The following is a 15,636-nucleotide window of genomic DNA, read 5'->3' on the forward strand; positions in this document are numbered from 1 at the left end:
AAGGTGAGGAGGGCCCTTTTACTCCCATATTTTTCCTGTTCCAGAAATTCTACAAAGTCAATAATACAGATAATACTTCTTTTTTTACATACGTAACTGTCGATCTTTCTTTGCTATGAGGAACAGTGGCATAGAATATTGGAGGCATGCTGGGGCCGGGCGGTGGCGCTGGAGGTAAGGTGCCTGCCTTACCTGCGCTAGCCTAGGAGACGGACCGCGGTTCGATCCCCCGGCGTCCCATATGGTCCCCCAAGCCAGGAGCGACTTCTGAGCGCATAGCCAGGAGTAACCCCTGAGCGTCACCGGGTGTGGCCCAAAAACCAAAAAAAAAAAAAAAAAAAAAAAAAAAAGAATATTGGAGGCATGCTGAAGTAATAGAGCAATCCTTTTTCTAACATAGAATTATAGCTGTCACCTTCAGAGTATCTCTTGAAAGACTGTATCATTATTCTTTTTTTTTTTTTAATGGTCACAACCAGTAGTGCTCAAGGATCACTCCTGGCTCTACACTCAGAAATCGCTCATGACAGGCTCAGGGGACCATATGGGATGCCAGGATTTGAACCACTGTCCTTCTGCATGCAAGGCAAACGCCTTACCTCCATGTTATCTCTCCGGCCCCTGTATCATTATTCTAATATCAGCCACATACAAGGCAAGAGACTTACCTGCTGTACTATTGCTCTGGCCCTATCTGTGGTATATTATTTAATTATTTTGGTTTTGGAGCTACACCTAGTAGCACTTGAGGGTTACTACTGGCTTTTAGTTTGGAAATTGCTCCTAGCGGGCTTGGGGGACCAAATGGAATGCCAGGGATCAAACCCGGATTGGCTATATAAAAGCAAACACCCACTGTGCTATCGCTATGCCCCCTATGGCATACTATTTACGGTATCTTCTTTAATGGAGGCAAACCCTCTCTGTATCTTTTGCCTCTTCTTCAGCAGCCCTTGGACTGCAACTTTTTTTTTTTTAACTCTTGGCAGATTCTGAGGACCAAATGGGATACTGGGAATTGGACGTGGGTTGGCTGTGTGCAAGTAAATGCCTTACCTACCCATTATGCTATCATTCTGGCCCCTTCACTGCAACTTTTATCTGTGCCTGTGGTTTGTTCTTGTTCCTTAGAGTAAAAAAAAAAAAAAAAAATATATATATATATATATCTATGATAAAATTCACTCTTGGATGTTTATGCCAATACTCTACAGTACTCAGGTACTTAATTACCAATTCTACCTAGAGGTTGCTCTAGATAGTTCTCAGTGGTTCAAACTTTGTTGTTGCTATGCACAGAAAACCTGGCTGCAAGCAAGCCTCACAGCTAAAACAGTGACGACCTCACTCAGGCACGCACTCACGCAAGCCCTTGTCATAACCACCAGCAGCACAGCAACAGGAAGGGGGCAGGGAAAGAAATGAAAACGATAAAGAGAAAAAGAAATTTAGTACCAAGTGGAATCTCACCACGAATCTCTTAATATTTCTAATCAGGATTCTTGAAATTCCAACATAATTATTTTAGTAATATTTGTTTTTTTTTTTTCAGGGATTGACAAGGAGCCCCACATGTGAAAAATGTGCCTTAAGTGTCTATATTCCTCCAACATAATTTTCTTGTTTATGATTCACCTAGTTATAATATTCTGGTTCTGAGCAAACTGTCTTACCTTGTTGCTCACTTGTACTTAAATTATTTCCATAAAATTAAATTATTTGCTCTTGGCCCCATGATAACCTTGCAGTCTAAATAGCTCATAAGCAGTGAGTTATTCATTATTGTATTTACAAGGTCTTGGAGGTCTAAATATGTGGGCTGGTCTTGACTCTGAAGTCTGATGATTTAGTGACTTCAGGACTGTATATATTTTTACATTTTTGAGCTTGAGCAATAGTACAACAGCCAACCTGGATTCCATCCCAGGCACCCCATGTGGTCTCCCAAGCCTACCAGGAGTGATTTTTTTGAATGCAGAACCAGAAGGAAAAAAATTTTTTTTTACTTTTTTTTGGGGGGGGGGCACACCCAGAAGTGCTTAGGGATTACACCTGTCTCTGCTCAGGGACCATTCCTAATGTGCATAAAGGTCCATATATAGGGTGATGGTATCAAACCTGGGTCAGCAGCATGCAAGGCAAGTGTCCTATTCACTATCATTCTCCCCCACCAGATCTGCATTCATTTTGCTTGATTTTGTTTTGTTTTGAGGCACACATGACGGCTCTTGGGGGTTACTCCTGGGTCTACACTCAGAAATCACTCCTGGCAAACTCGTTGGGAACCATATGGGATGCCGGGGATTGAACCTGGGTAGGTCCACATGCAAGGCAAACACCCTACATTCTGGCCCCAAGGTCTTGCAACCTTTTTTATTTTTTTTTTTGGTTTTTGGGCCACATCCGTTTGACTCTCAGGGGTTACTCCTGGCTATGTGCTCAGAAATCGCCCCTGGCTTGGGGGGACCATATGGGACGCCGGGGGATCGAACTGCGGTCGGTCCGTTCCTTGGCGCGCTTGTAAGGCAGACACCTTACCTCTAGCGCCACCTTCCCGGCCCCAGGTCTTGCAATCTTAATGCGATATTTATGCTTTAGGTAGTGAAATGTTGGATAATCATATCAGTGTATTTGTGAATCATTTGTTAGTATCTTTTTTGGGGGAGGGTACACCCGGTGGTGCTCAGGGGTTACTCCTGGCTATCTGCTCAGAAATAGCTCCTGGCATGGGACACCGGGATTCGAACCAACCACTTTAGAACCTGGATTGGCTGCTTGTGAGGCAAACACCGCTGTGCTAACTCTCCGGCCCCAATTTGTTAGTATCTTTATGTTAAGAACATTGTTAGATATCAGACACAGAGAAGTGATGAAAGTGTTTTTGCCAGCGTGAATATTTTATAATCTTGACAAGAGATGAAATGTTAAAAGCAGGGGCCAGGGAGATAGCATGGAGGTAAGGCATTTGCCTTGCATGCAGAAGGACGGTGGTTCGAATCTTGGCATCCCATATGGTCCCCCGAGCCTGCCAGGAGTGACCCCTGAGTGCTGTCCAGGTGTGACCCAAAAACCAAAGAAAAAAGAAAAGAAATGTTAAAAGCAGGTGACTGCAGTTCAGGATTGTATATCATATTGATTGATGGATCACTAAAGAGCAGAAAGGTTATTGTGATGCTGCATTGACAAAGCTTGCTGTACATCGCCCTCTGGGATGTTGGGAAAAGCTGTACTAGGGGAATGTAAGAGAAAACTAAGTGAGGCTGCTGCTACCCCCCTAGAACATAACCTGGTGCCTGGTGAGCAAGCACACAGGAATCAGGAAGCTAGGCTTCTTCCTTGTCTCTCCAGTGCCCTCTACAGATAGTCTTTAGTGGTGCCAACTTGCAAACGAAAACTATTTATAGATCCCAAATTCACTTTCAGAGCAGGCAAAAGGATAGATTTTAGAATTGAGAAGTGGGATAGTGTTAGTAGTTAGTAGTTAGTGTTAGTAGTTAGTAGTGGGATAGTGTTAGAGATGCTCAGAGGAGGAGTTGAAATCATATCATGTCATGACAACAAAGGAAGTAGCATTTGACAGCATTTGTAAAATGAGTACAGCTTTTTTTTTTTTTTTTTTGCCCCCCTTTTTTTTGGTCACACCCAGCAGCAGTTACTCCTGGCTCCACCTCAGAAATCGCCCCCGGCAGAGGGGACGAGGACCATATGGGATGCCAGGATTCGAACCACCGTCCTTCTCCATGCAAGGCAAACGCCTTACCACTGTGCTATCTCTCTGGCCCCCACATGCTGGCTTTTTCTTTTTCTTATTTTTGGTTTTTTGGCCACACCCGGCATTGCTCAGGGGTTACTCCTGGCTGTCTGCTCAGAAATAACTCCTGGCAGGCACGGGGGACCATATGGAACACCGGGATTCGAACAAATCACCTTTGGTCCTGGATCGGCTGCTTGCAAGGCAAACGCCGCTGTGCTCTCTCTCCAGACCCATGCTTGCTTTTTCTAATTGAAATTTTTCTCATTTAAAATCAGTATGCATCTTATAAAAATTAAAATAGATTAAAAAAGTAAGATAAGTATATATTGTCTATATTCTAAAAAGAAAGAAAAAAAAACTCAGCTTTATTGGTCTCTTTGTTCAGGGAATCACTCCTGACTGTGTCTTGAAGTCTGTTTCGAGTAATTTGTATGCCTGTGCCATATTAGTTTTGTTCCATTGGTTGTCTTGATCCATTGGTCTGAGTACCTTTATCTCCCCACATTGTATTTGCTGCTCCTTAGGGGTGATATACCAGTGTTTGGAAGAGCTAGAGTGGCAAGTAGGGGTTTGAGATAGTGAGAATCTATGAGGTAGGGTACTTGTAAGCAAGTTTAAGAGCATCTGGATATCATGACTATGTGTTAAAGGTCATCAGTGCCCAGAAAACACTGGGTTGCTCTTGATCAGAGCTGGGCATGCTTGGGTGGGTTTCACAGAAGTCTGGGCCTCAGTCCTGCCTTGTGACCGAGTGGGCAGGGAGTGTTGGCAAGGAGCTGAATTGGTGTTTTTCTTGACTAAGTTGTCATTCTTTCTCCAATCTGTTAGGTTACACTCTTTATCTTTTATTGAAATTGTCAGGATTCCAACACAATTTCTGTGTTGATCCATTTTTGTGTAGACTTGCTGTGATGGGAAAGGCTAACACAGATATTCCTTAACTGTCCACTTAGCCCTGAATACGAATTCCTCCACTCCCCTGCTTGTTTTGGGGAGATGATTGGGGCCACTATGGATATACCCTGCAATGCTTGGGGAAGCCATGTCCTGTACACACCAATAATTTGCTCCCAAAAAATGTGTATTAGAGGAAACCTCTCATTAGGGTGGGGCTATGAAAAGTTGGTGCTGGGAATCATATTCAGAATTTCACACATGCAGGTCATATGTTCTGTTGCTAAGCTATATCCCAGGGTGATCAGGGGTACTCCCAGTGATTTTCTTTTTTTTTTCCCCAGCCGATTTTCTTTCTTTTTAAACTTGTTTATTGATTGATTGATTGATTGATTGATTGGTCTTTGGGCCCCACCCAGCTATGCTCAGGGGCCATTCCTGGCTCTGCACTCAGAAATCAACCCTGGCAGCCTGGGAGACCATATGAGATGTCAGCAATTGAACCGGGTCCCTTCCGGGTCAGCCGCATCAATACCGTGACATGTCTAAAGTAGTACTTAGAACTAAGAGGAAAAAAGTTTTGGGTTTTTTTTGGGGGGTGAGGGGAATCACACCCGGTGGCGTTCAGAAGTCGCAACTGGCAGGCTTGGGGGACCATATGGGATGCCGGGAATTGAACTGGAGTCTGTCCAGGGTTGGCCACGTACAAGGCAAATGCCCTACCGCTGTGCTACCGCTTTGGTCCTGAAAATTTGTTTATTAGCAAGAAAACACTTTGTGGTTTTTTTTTTTTTTTGGGGGGGGGGGTCACACCTGGCAGCGCTCAGGGGTTACTCCTGACTCTGCTCAGAAATCACTCCTGGCAAGCTCAGGGGACCATATAGGATGCTGGGATTCCAACCATCGACCTGCATGCAAGGCAAACGCCTTACCTCCATGCTATCTCTGGCCCAAGGAAATACTTTTTAGCTATTTTTTAAATTTTTTTCTTTATTTACACTTTTTATAACACCTGGCAGCACTCAGGGGCTACTCCTGGCTCTATGCTCAGAAATCGCTCCTGGCAGGTTCAGGGGACCATATGGGATGCCGGGATTCGAACCATCGACCTTCTGCGTGGAAGGCAAACACCTTACCTCCATGCTATCTCTCCGGTCCCATTTCTTATTATTTTTATTTTAACATATATATATATATATATATATATATATTTTTTTTTTTTTTTTTTTTGGGTTTTTGGGCCACACCCGGTGATGCTCAGGGGTTACTCCTGGCTATGCGCTCAGAAGTCGCTCCTGGCTTGGGGGACCATATGGGATGCCGGGGGATCGAACCTCGGTCCATCCTAGGCTAGCGCAGGCAAGGCAAGCACCTTACCTCTAGCACCACCGCCCGGCCCCTATTTTAACTTTTTTTTTTTTTTTTTTGTTTTTGTTTTTGGTTTTTGGGCCACACCTGGCATTGCTCAGGGGTTACTCCGGCCTGTCTGCTCAGAAATAGCTCCTGGCAGGCATGGGGGACCATATGGGACACTGGGATTCAAACCAACCACCTTTGGTCCTGGATCGGCTGCTTGCAAGGCAAACGCCGCTGTGCTATCTCTCCAGGCCCTGTTTTAACATTTTTAAATTTAGGTTTGGGGGCCACACCCGGCAGCTCTCAGGGGTTACTCCTGGCTCTGGAAATCACTCCTGACAAGCTCGGGGGACCATGCGGGACACTGGGGAATTGAACCCTGGTCCATCTAGGGTCGACTGCTTGCAAGGCAAACGCTCTACCCGCTTTGCTATTGCTCCAGCTCCTACTTTTATTATTTTAGATCTCAGATATTTAAAGGTTTTTTTTGAGGGGTGGGCCACACCTGGTGGCGCTCAGGGGTTACTACTGGCTCTGCACTCAGAAATAGCTCCTGGCAGGCTCAAGGGACCTTATGGGAAGTGGAAAATCAAACTGGGGTTTGTCCAGGGTTGGCTACGTGCAGGGCAAATGCCCTACCACCCACCGTGCTATCGCTCTGGCCCAGATTGTTGGAATTATATGAAATATAAGTAGTGTTGTATTATTAAATGTGTATGGCACTGAAGATCTAAGGTTTATTTTCATATATAGGTAAAATGAAAGCAAAATTGTTCACCAGTTCATATACAAAGGGTTGTAGGTGCTCCACATAGATAAATTTAGTGATTTCTTCTAGTTGGACTCCCCGATCTCAAATCCCACTCCTTTTTTCATTTGTATAATTAGCTTCCCCTGGTCTCCTTCAGTAGACAGTTGAGGAATTGTTTTGTGTTTGAGTTGTGTCACAGTTAAACAATGGGCCTGTTAAAAGAGTACAGTGTGTTTGGGGCATGCTTTTTTGTTCGCCTACTTGTTTTCCACTGAAAAGTAGCAAAATATGTATGAGTAGATTTGGGGGAAAACATTTAAGTATTGGTGGAATCAGAATTTTTTATGTATATTTTCTGGGTAAGATATGTATACTACCATATTCTCATTTGGTCCTTTTTAGACATTTGATAATGTACATTGTCTCTATGCAAAAGAATTAAGCCACTGTATGGATATGGGTTGAGACAAAGAACTTTTATTTTTTGTTTTTTTGGGTCACACCCAGCGGCACTCGGGTTATTCCTGGCTCTGTGCTCAGAAGTATCTCCTGGCAGGCTTGGGGGTCCATATGGGATGCCAGGATTTAAACCAGGGTCCGTTCTGTATTGGCTGCGTGCAAGACAAAAGCCTTCCCGCTGTGCTGTCTCACTCTGGCCCCAAGACAAAGGACTTTTAACTGTATACCTGCTAGGAGAAAAGTGTAAATCTTCACAAATATGTTTGTCTATGACTCATAGAGTTTATTAGTGAAATGCTACATGATATGAGATCTAGGGTGTGGTACTAGAAATAAAATGAATATTGCTAAATACAGAGGTCTCAAACTTGTTTAGCCTATTCCCCCCTTTTGAGAAAAAAAATCTCAGTGTCCATCTGGAAGTGTACCTTTTTAAAGCAAACAAATAGAAAGCACCTCTAGTTGCTTAGGGGTGGAGACTGTATCACCCAGTTTTGGAAACGTCTAAGACATGAACAATCTCTGCTAAATGTGATGGGATATAGTAGTAAATATAGGTGTATAATGGTGGTGATAACATAGTTCTTGTCTGCTAAGCACTTGAAGTTTGGGCTGAGAAGTTTGCTACCTTCAGTAGCAATTACAGATTCACAATTGTTATATATTAACAATGAAAGACATAACATAATAACAATACATTTTTCTAGAAGAGTGTGAGATTAAGAATTATTAGTAACATTGAATTCTGGTTTTATTTCTTTCAGTAGCTATGAAAAGAAATTCTCACACATTATACCACTTTTTAGATCCCACCCCCATTTCTATTATTCCCTTTCTTTTCCTGCTCTGCAAGGGATTGTAACCAGGACCTTATACATATACAGTATATACTTTACCATTGAGCCAATTCCCCACTTCCTATTTCTTTTTTGCACCAGTTTAATTTCATTTAGGCATTCTTCCTACCTAACTATGCTCAGAAAGTTTCTTTTTTCTCTTTGCTTTTTCTCATTCTTCTCTGTATAGGTTGAAAAATACCTTTCATTGTGGCACATAAAAAATGCTAGGGGGCCAAAATTAGTGTAGCAGGTAGGGCACTTACTTTCCTTTCTGGATTGATCGCTGCCATCCCATATGGTTCCTGGTGCACTGCCAGAAGTAGAGCCAGTGATTAAGCTCCTGAATATCACTGGATGCCCCCCTCAAAAAAAGAGAATGTTTTGGGAATACTCCTATCAAGATCAAAAGCTATAAGATATAGAGAGGATTAAATATTTATCCAACTCAATTCTGTGTGTGTGTGTGTGTGTGTGTGTGTGTGTGTGTGTGTGCGCGCTATTTTGTTAACTTCCTTGGGGTCATTACTTACATTTATGTTAAATATATGTGTCTTCTTACTGAAATTTCCAAATTTCACTCTTAATGGATAATGGGTTTTAGAATTCTCAAATGGGAGAATGATTATTGTTTTGTGCTTATCTGTACTACTTTTTGTTTTTTCTTTGGGGCCGTGTTTGGTGGTGCTCAGTTTACTTGTGGCTCTGTTCTCAGGTATCACTCCTGGCAGAGCTTGGGAGACAATAAGGGGTACCAAGGACTAAAGTTGGATCAACTGCGTGCAAGGCAAGCTCTCTATCACTATATTGTCTGTCTAGTCCTTATTTATAATGCCTTTTAATTCTGTTATTTACTCTTCCCTTTTGCCTATCTGTTTTAGGCATACATAATTTGAATCATGTCTGATAACGGAGAATTGGAAGACAAACCTCCAGCGCCTCCTGTGCGAATGAGTAGTACCATTTTTAGCACTGGAGGCAAAGACCCTTTGTCAGCCAATCACAGTTTGAAACCTTTGCCCTCTGTTCCAGAGGAAAAAAAGCCCAGGAATAAAATCATCTCTATATTCTCAGGCACAGAAAAAGGTAAGTAGTTCCTGTGATTTCAAGAGTCTGTTATTACATATAGCTTTGATTGTGACACAATAAGTATTTGTTGTTTATGGTGAAAGTAAAACAGCTAAGAAAAACAATTTCTGGTGATATACAGTCACTATTACAAATATTAGTTCATTTGATAATAAAAGAATCAAACTAAAGTTACTGCTCATCCTGTTTTTTATGTTGAGTGAATTGAATTTGGTTCAGCCACTTTTTTTTTTTGTTTGTTTTTGGATCACACCTGGCAGCACTCAGGGGTTACTCCTGGCTAAGCGCTCAGAAATTGCCCCTGGCTTGGGGGGACCATAAGGGACGCCGGGGATCAAACCGCTGTCCTTCCTTGGCTAGCGCTTGCAAGGCAGATACCTTACCTCTAGTGCCACCTCGCCGGCCCCTTTTATATTTATATTTTTATTTATTTATTTTTTTTGGTTTAACATCTATAACTTTTCGGACATCCTCATATAGTGACAATTTTGCCCACTGGCTTTGTTATTTGATTGTTTGATATTCCCCCTTTGAGATCTGTTTTATAAGCAATACTGGTAGAAAAGTATCTCTGTATAGATTTCATGTTTGAACCAAGTTACGGGGAATGTTGGACTTTATTCGTTGGCCTCCAGATGCACCAACAATATCTTGTGGCATTGCTTCTCTTTTGCATAGGCACATTAAAATGGGAAAATAATACATATGCAAACAAGTTCTTATCTAATAGAGATGGAAACACAAATTTGGTAGTGTAATTAGGCCTTTTACCCTGAACATTGGCATAATGATTTAGCTTAGGCCTCAGAAGAATGGGCATTGACCACACACACTTGAACAATGGATACCATCTATGGAAACAACCACAATTGTCTATAACATTACCAGGATCCAAGCCTCTACCAGGGAAGACCTACCAATGCTTTGGCATTGACTTACTCCAAAGAGTGCTCCCAACACCCAGACGACTCAGCAACAGTCTGCTTGCAGGGCAGATCGCTCCACATTTAATGGTATGCTGAATCTAGAGGATGCTCCACATCAGCCTGACATCAATGAAAGAAATGCACAGAATCCAGAATCTTTAAATATAAGAATCTGATACCAACAATAGCTAAAGTGTGAAAAAGTTTCACTGGGACCACGGAGAATGACTCGGGTTGGACAGACTGGTATGCCTGGAACCCAGAGTCGGTTATCCAATAAACTTCTGGGGTGAGGCCTTTTTGTAATCAGGTCAAGATTTTTTTTTTTCATTTTCCCCATTTTTCTGGACCTATGCAAACATTGGCGATTTACTATATTTTTACTATATTTACTATATTTTTTTATTCTTACCCTTTAAGGAAAAAAATACAATTTACTGAACTTAAAAACAAATAACTGTAGTAGAATGCCTGTCTCGAATGCAGGCAGGGGATGGGAAGGGGGGAGGGGGAATTGTTACACTGGTGAAAGGGGGGTGTTCTGTTTATGATTGTAACCCAACTATGATTATGTTACTTAAGTAAAAAATATATTTAAAAAAATAAATAAATGTCTTCCTTAGACTAGACATCTGTAATCAGACTTATAGAAGAATATAGCATCATCATCAACTTTGTAAGACTGAAACTCAATCATACACAACTTTGTCGTCATGGTATTTAAATGAAAGAAAAAGAATTTAAAAAATAAAGAGAATATAACCTCTTTTCCAACAATATGCTTAACTAAAGGGGATGCTGAACAGATAAAAAATAAGAAACAAGTATTTTAATAGTATGTGAAGTTGTTTTTCTGTCAATTCTGAGAGGTATATAAAATACAAGATTAGGGGCCGAAGAGATAGCATGGAGGTAAGGCGTTTAAGGACAGTGGTTCAAATCCTGGCATCCCATATGGTCCCCCAAGCCTGCCAGGCGCAATTTCTGAGCGTAGAGCCAGGAGTAACCCCTGAGCACTGCCGGGTATGACCCAAAAACCATAACCAAAAAAAAAAAAAAAAAAATTAAAATTAAAAAGTCACCAAAAAAAAAATAAGTACAAGATTATAGGGACCGGAGCGATAGTGCAGTGGTAGGGCGTTTGCCTTGCATGCAGCTGGCCCAGAACAGACCTCAGTTTGATCTCTGGTGTTCCATATGGTCCTCCAAACCAGGAGCAATTTCTGAGTGCATAGCCAGGAGTAATCCTGAGTGTAACTGGGTGTGGCCCAAAAACCAAAAAATATATATATATATTTTAGTTAGTTGGTAAATATTTTGTATACAAGTATACAGTATACAAAATATAAAATTATAAGTCAGGAGATAAAAGAAAAGGTCTTGACTTGAGATTACTCATAATCTAATAGAAAATGATAGACGTGGGCCCGGAGAGATAGCACAGTGGCATTTGCCTTGCAAGCAGCTGATCCAGGACCAAAGGTGGTTGGTTCGAATCCCGGTGTCCCATATGGTCCCCCGTGCCTGCCAGGAGCTATTTTTGAGCAGACAGCCAGGAGTAACCTCTGAGCATCGCCGGGTGTGGCCCAAAAACCAAAAAAAAGGAAAGAAAGAAAAAGAAAATGATAGATATGTGTATTTCAGTAGAGGTAGCAAAATTTATGCCACGCTTATTTAAATAGGTCTTTTTTGTTTTTTAAAAATGACTTCTAGGAAGTAGGAAAAAAGAGAAAGAACGACCAGAAATTTCTCCTCCATCAGATTTTGAGCACACAATCCATGTTGGGTTTGATGCTGTTACTGGAGAATTCACTGTAAGTATATCTCAGTAAGACTCTTGTGTGCCTTTCAAACGTTTCCCCTGCAGTATTGTTTGAAGTAATTTTTCCATCCACTTGTTAACTGATTTCTGAGTTCTATTCTCTTATAAAAGTGTTGTCACTGGATCTATCTTTATTTTTATTTTTATTTTTTTTTGTTGTTTTTTGGGTCACACCTGATGACGCTCAGGGGTCACTCCTGGTTATGTGCTCAGAATCGCCACTGGCTTGGGGGACCATATGGGACACTGGGGAATCTAATGGCGGTTCGTTCTAGGTTAGCACACTGCAAGGCAGACGCCTTAATGCTTGTGCCACCACTCCAGCCCCTGGATCTATCTTTATTCTTTTTTTTCTTCCATTTTGGTTTTTGGGCCACACCTGGCAATGCTCAGGGGTTACTCCTAGCTTTTTTCTCAGGAATCACTCTTTGAGGATATGGGAGACCATATGTGATGCTGGAGATGAAAAACCCTAGGTCTACTGTGTGTGTGCAAGAACTAGTGCTATTGCTCCGGCCTCTAGCTTTATTCTTTAAACCTGATAAAATTATGCAAAACTAGATTTAAAAGTAGATTTTTAGAAAACTGTCTTTTAGGCGGCCGGAGAGATAGATAGCACAGCAGTAGGATATTTGCCTTGCACGTGGCCAACCCCGCAAGGACTCTGATTCCCAGCATCCCATATGATCCCGCGAGGCTGCCAGCTGCCAGGAGTAATTTCTGAGCGCAGAGCAAGGTGTGACCAATGGGTGTGGCCCAAAGCCCCCCACCCCCCAAAAATACCCTGCATTTTAGAATTATGTCAGACTTATTGTCATTTGCTTTATGTATTTTTTATTTATCTCTAAAAAGTTGTTTGGTTTTTTTGTTTATTTGAGTTTTTTGGGGGGGTCACACCTGGCAGTGCTCAGGGGTTACTCCTGGCTCTGTGCTCAGAAATCGCTCCCAGCAGGCATGGGGACCATATGGGATGCCGGGATTCGAACTACCGTTCATCCTGAATCAGCTGTGTGCAAGGCAAATGCCCTACCACTTTGCTATTTCCCCGGCCCCCTAATAAGTTATTTTAAAGAAGCAACTAATTTCTGTATTTTTTTCAGGGTATGCCAGAACAGTGGGCTCGATTATTACAAACTTCCAATATCACCAAACTAGAACAAAAGAAGAATCCTCAGGCTGTGCTAGATGTCTTAAAGTTCTATGACTCCAACACAGTGAAGCAGAAGTATCTGAGCTTTACTCCTCCTGGTAAGAAAGAAATCAGATAATTGCTTTTTGTTTTGTTTTGTTTTTGAGTCACACCTATTGGTGCTCAGGGATTATTTCTGGCTCTGCACTCAGGAATTATTCCTGGTGGACTAAGGGGACCATATAGGATGCCTGGGATCAAATCCAGATCGGCTGCATGCAAGACTAACACCCTACCCCTGGGCTATTATTGCTCCTTCCCTGAAATCAAGCAGTTTTCAAAGAAACTTTAGGGAAAATGTTAAATTATGATTCTTGTATCTACTTTCTTCCCTGTGTATTTGCCTTGTGGAACCTGATTGGGACAGCTCTTTTTTTGTTGTTTGTCTTGTTTTTATTTTTGGACCACATCCGGTGGTGCTTGGGGGTAACTCCTAGCTCTGTATTTGCTAATTACTCTTGATCATGCTCGGGGAACCATATGGGATGCCAGGAATTGAACCTGGGTCAGCTATGTGCAAGCAGATGTTCTATCTATTGCTTCAGCCCCTGATAGGGCTAGCTATTAAGCATAATTAGGAGTCTGGTAATTATGTGAATGTCTTAATTTTATAGGGGCTGGAGTAATAGCACAGCAGTAGGGCATTTGCCTTGCATACAGCTGAACCCAGACCTGGGTTCTATTCCTGGCATCCCATGTGGTCCCCCAAGCCTGCCAGGAGTGAGTGCTGCCAGGTGTGACCCAAAAACCAAAAAGAAAAAGAATTTTGGGACCGGAGAGATAGCATGGAGGTGGTACATTTGCTTTGCATTCAGAAGGACCGTGGTTCAAATCCCAGCATCCCATATGGCCCCCCTGCCTGCCAGGAGTAATCTATGAGCACTGCCGGGTGTGACCCAAAAACTAAAAACCAAAAAAAAAAAAAAAAAAAGAATTTTCCTTTGGAGGCTCAATGGTAGGGCATATATTGCACATGCTCGAATCCTGGTAACGACCATTTTTTTTCTTTGAATGAAGTCTGAATAGTGGTTTGAATACTTCTTTCTTGAAAGAATATTAAATGAACTTAAATTTTACTTGAATAAGTACAGATTTTACAAGTATAGTTTCAATTAACTTTTCAAATAATTAAAGCTTTTTTGAATAATTTGAATATAAAAATTATATACCTAGTTATGTATGTAATTAATGATTTTTTTGGTGTGGTATTGGGATTGAACCCAGTTGGTCACACATGAGGAATGTTCTCTACCAGATCCCCAGCCTGTAATTAAAGTATTTTTAGAATTTATTTAAACTTTTGTTTTGTTTTGTTTTATGAACCTGCCTGATAGTGCTTGGGTGCTCCTATTGAGGAGAGCTCAGACTACAGGGTAGTATCAGGAATTGATCCTGAGGCAGATGTATGCAAAAACATCTCCTTAACCTTTAGGTGATATTTAAATAAATTTATTGAGTTTATTGAGTTCATTTTTTTAAATTGAGAAAGAGAAGAAAGAGAAAAGTGACCACATAGGGTACAGAAGCTCAAACTGAAGTCACCTGCATGCATGCAAGTCAAGGCAAGCACCATACAAATACTATTTATCTGGCCCCTGTTGAGTTGAGTTTAGATTTGAAATTAACTAGCTCAGTTATTTATAAATACCTTTTTTTTTGGGGGGGGGGTCACACCCAGGGGCTCTCAGGGGTTACTCCTGGCTCTGCGCTCAGAAATCGCTTCTGGCAGGCATGGGGGACAATATGGTATGCCAGGATTCGATCCACCATCCGTCCTGGATTGACTACTTGCAAGGCAAAATGCCCTACCGCTGTGCTATCTCTCCAGCCCTGTTTATAAATACTTACTTGAAAACTAATAGTCTTTTTTATTATGCTTTATAATTTTTCATTTCATATGGAGTTGTTTTGTGTTTTGAATTAACAGCATTATCTTTTGCTTTTTTCTTCAGAAAAAGATGGCTTCCCATCTGGTACACCAGCAGTAAGTTTATGTTATTTCTTATTACTCTTGTTCTAATGTAATTACTAAACAGTGTTTGTTTTTCTTTCTATAATTACAGTGGCTGAAGAATTAGTACAGTAAATAGGCCACTTACCTTGTACACAACTGACCAAGATCATTTCCCTGGCACTCTTTATGGTCCCTTGGCCTATCAAGGGTGATCTGTGGCCCAAACACCCCCAAAAGTAAATAAACTGCATGTGTCAGAAAATTTTTTAAAAACTTAATTTGGTGGGAAGGGAGTAGTGTAGCTTTGGGCCACACCTTGCTGTACTCAGGACTAATACTCTTCACTCAGGGATCACTCCTGGCTGGCCCTGAGGTGCTAAGAATTGAATCTGGGTCAGCTACATGGCAAGGCAAGCACCCCAACCACTGTACTTTTGTTCTGTTCCTGAGAAATAAAAGACAATTTCTTGGGGCCAGAGCAATAGCGTGGTGGTAGGGCATTTGCCTGCACGCAGCTGACCCAGGATAGACCTTGGTTCAATTCCTGGTGTCCCATTGGTCCCCCAAGCCAGGAGTGAGAAAACATGTCAAGTAGCTGCCTAGCAC

At 41.8% G+C, this 15,636-nt stretch overlaps 1 protein-coding gene across 1 annotated transcript in view; it reads left to right on the top strand.

Moving 5' to 3' along the window:
* PAK2 (p21 (RAC1) activated kinase 2) overlaps positions 1-15,636 on the top strand; it is a 68,790-nt gene that overhangs the window by 24,600 nt on the left and 28,554 nt on the right. Inside the window, exons 2-5 of the mRNA XM_049776032.1 lie at positions 8,932-9,136; positions 11,779-11,879; positions 12,988-13,135; positions 15,029-15,060. Of these exons, the coding sequence (XP_049631989.1) occupies positions 8,950-9,136; positions 11,779-11,879; positions 12,988-13,135; positions 15,029-15,060 (468 nt within the window). The 5' untranslated portion in view covers positions 8,932-8,949. The remainder of the gene's footprint in view (positions 1-8,931; positions 9,137-11,778; positions 11,880-12,987; positions 13,136-15,028; positions 15,061-15,636) is intronic.

The sequence above is a fragment of the Suncus etruscus genome, chromosome 6 (assembly GCF_024139225.1).
Source record: "Suncus etruscus isolate mSunEtr1 chromosome 6, mSunEtr1.pri.cur, whole genome shotgun sequence".
In the NCBI taxonomy this organism is placed as follows: Eukaryota; Metazoa; Chordata; class Mammalia; order Eulipotyphla; family Soricidae; genus Suncus; species Suncus etruscus.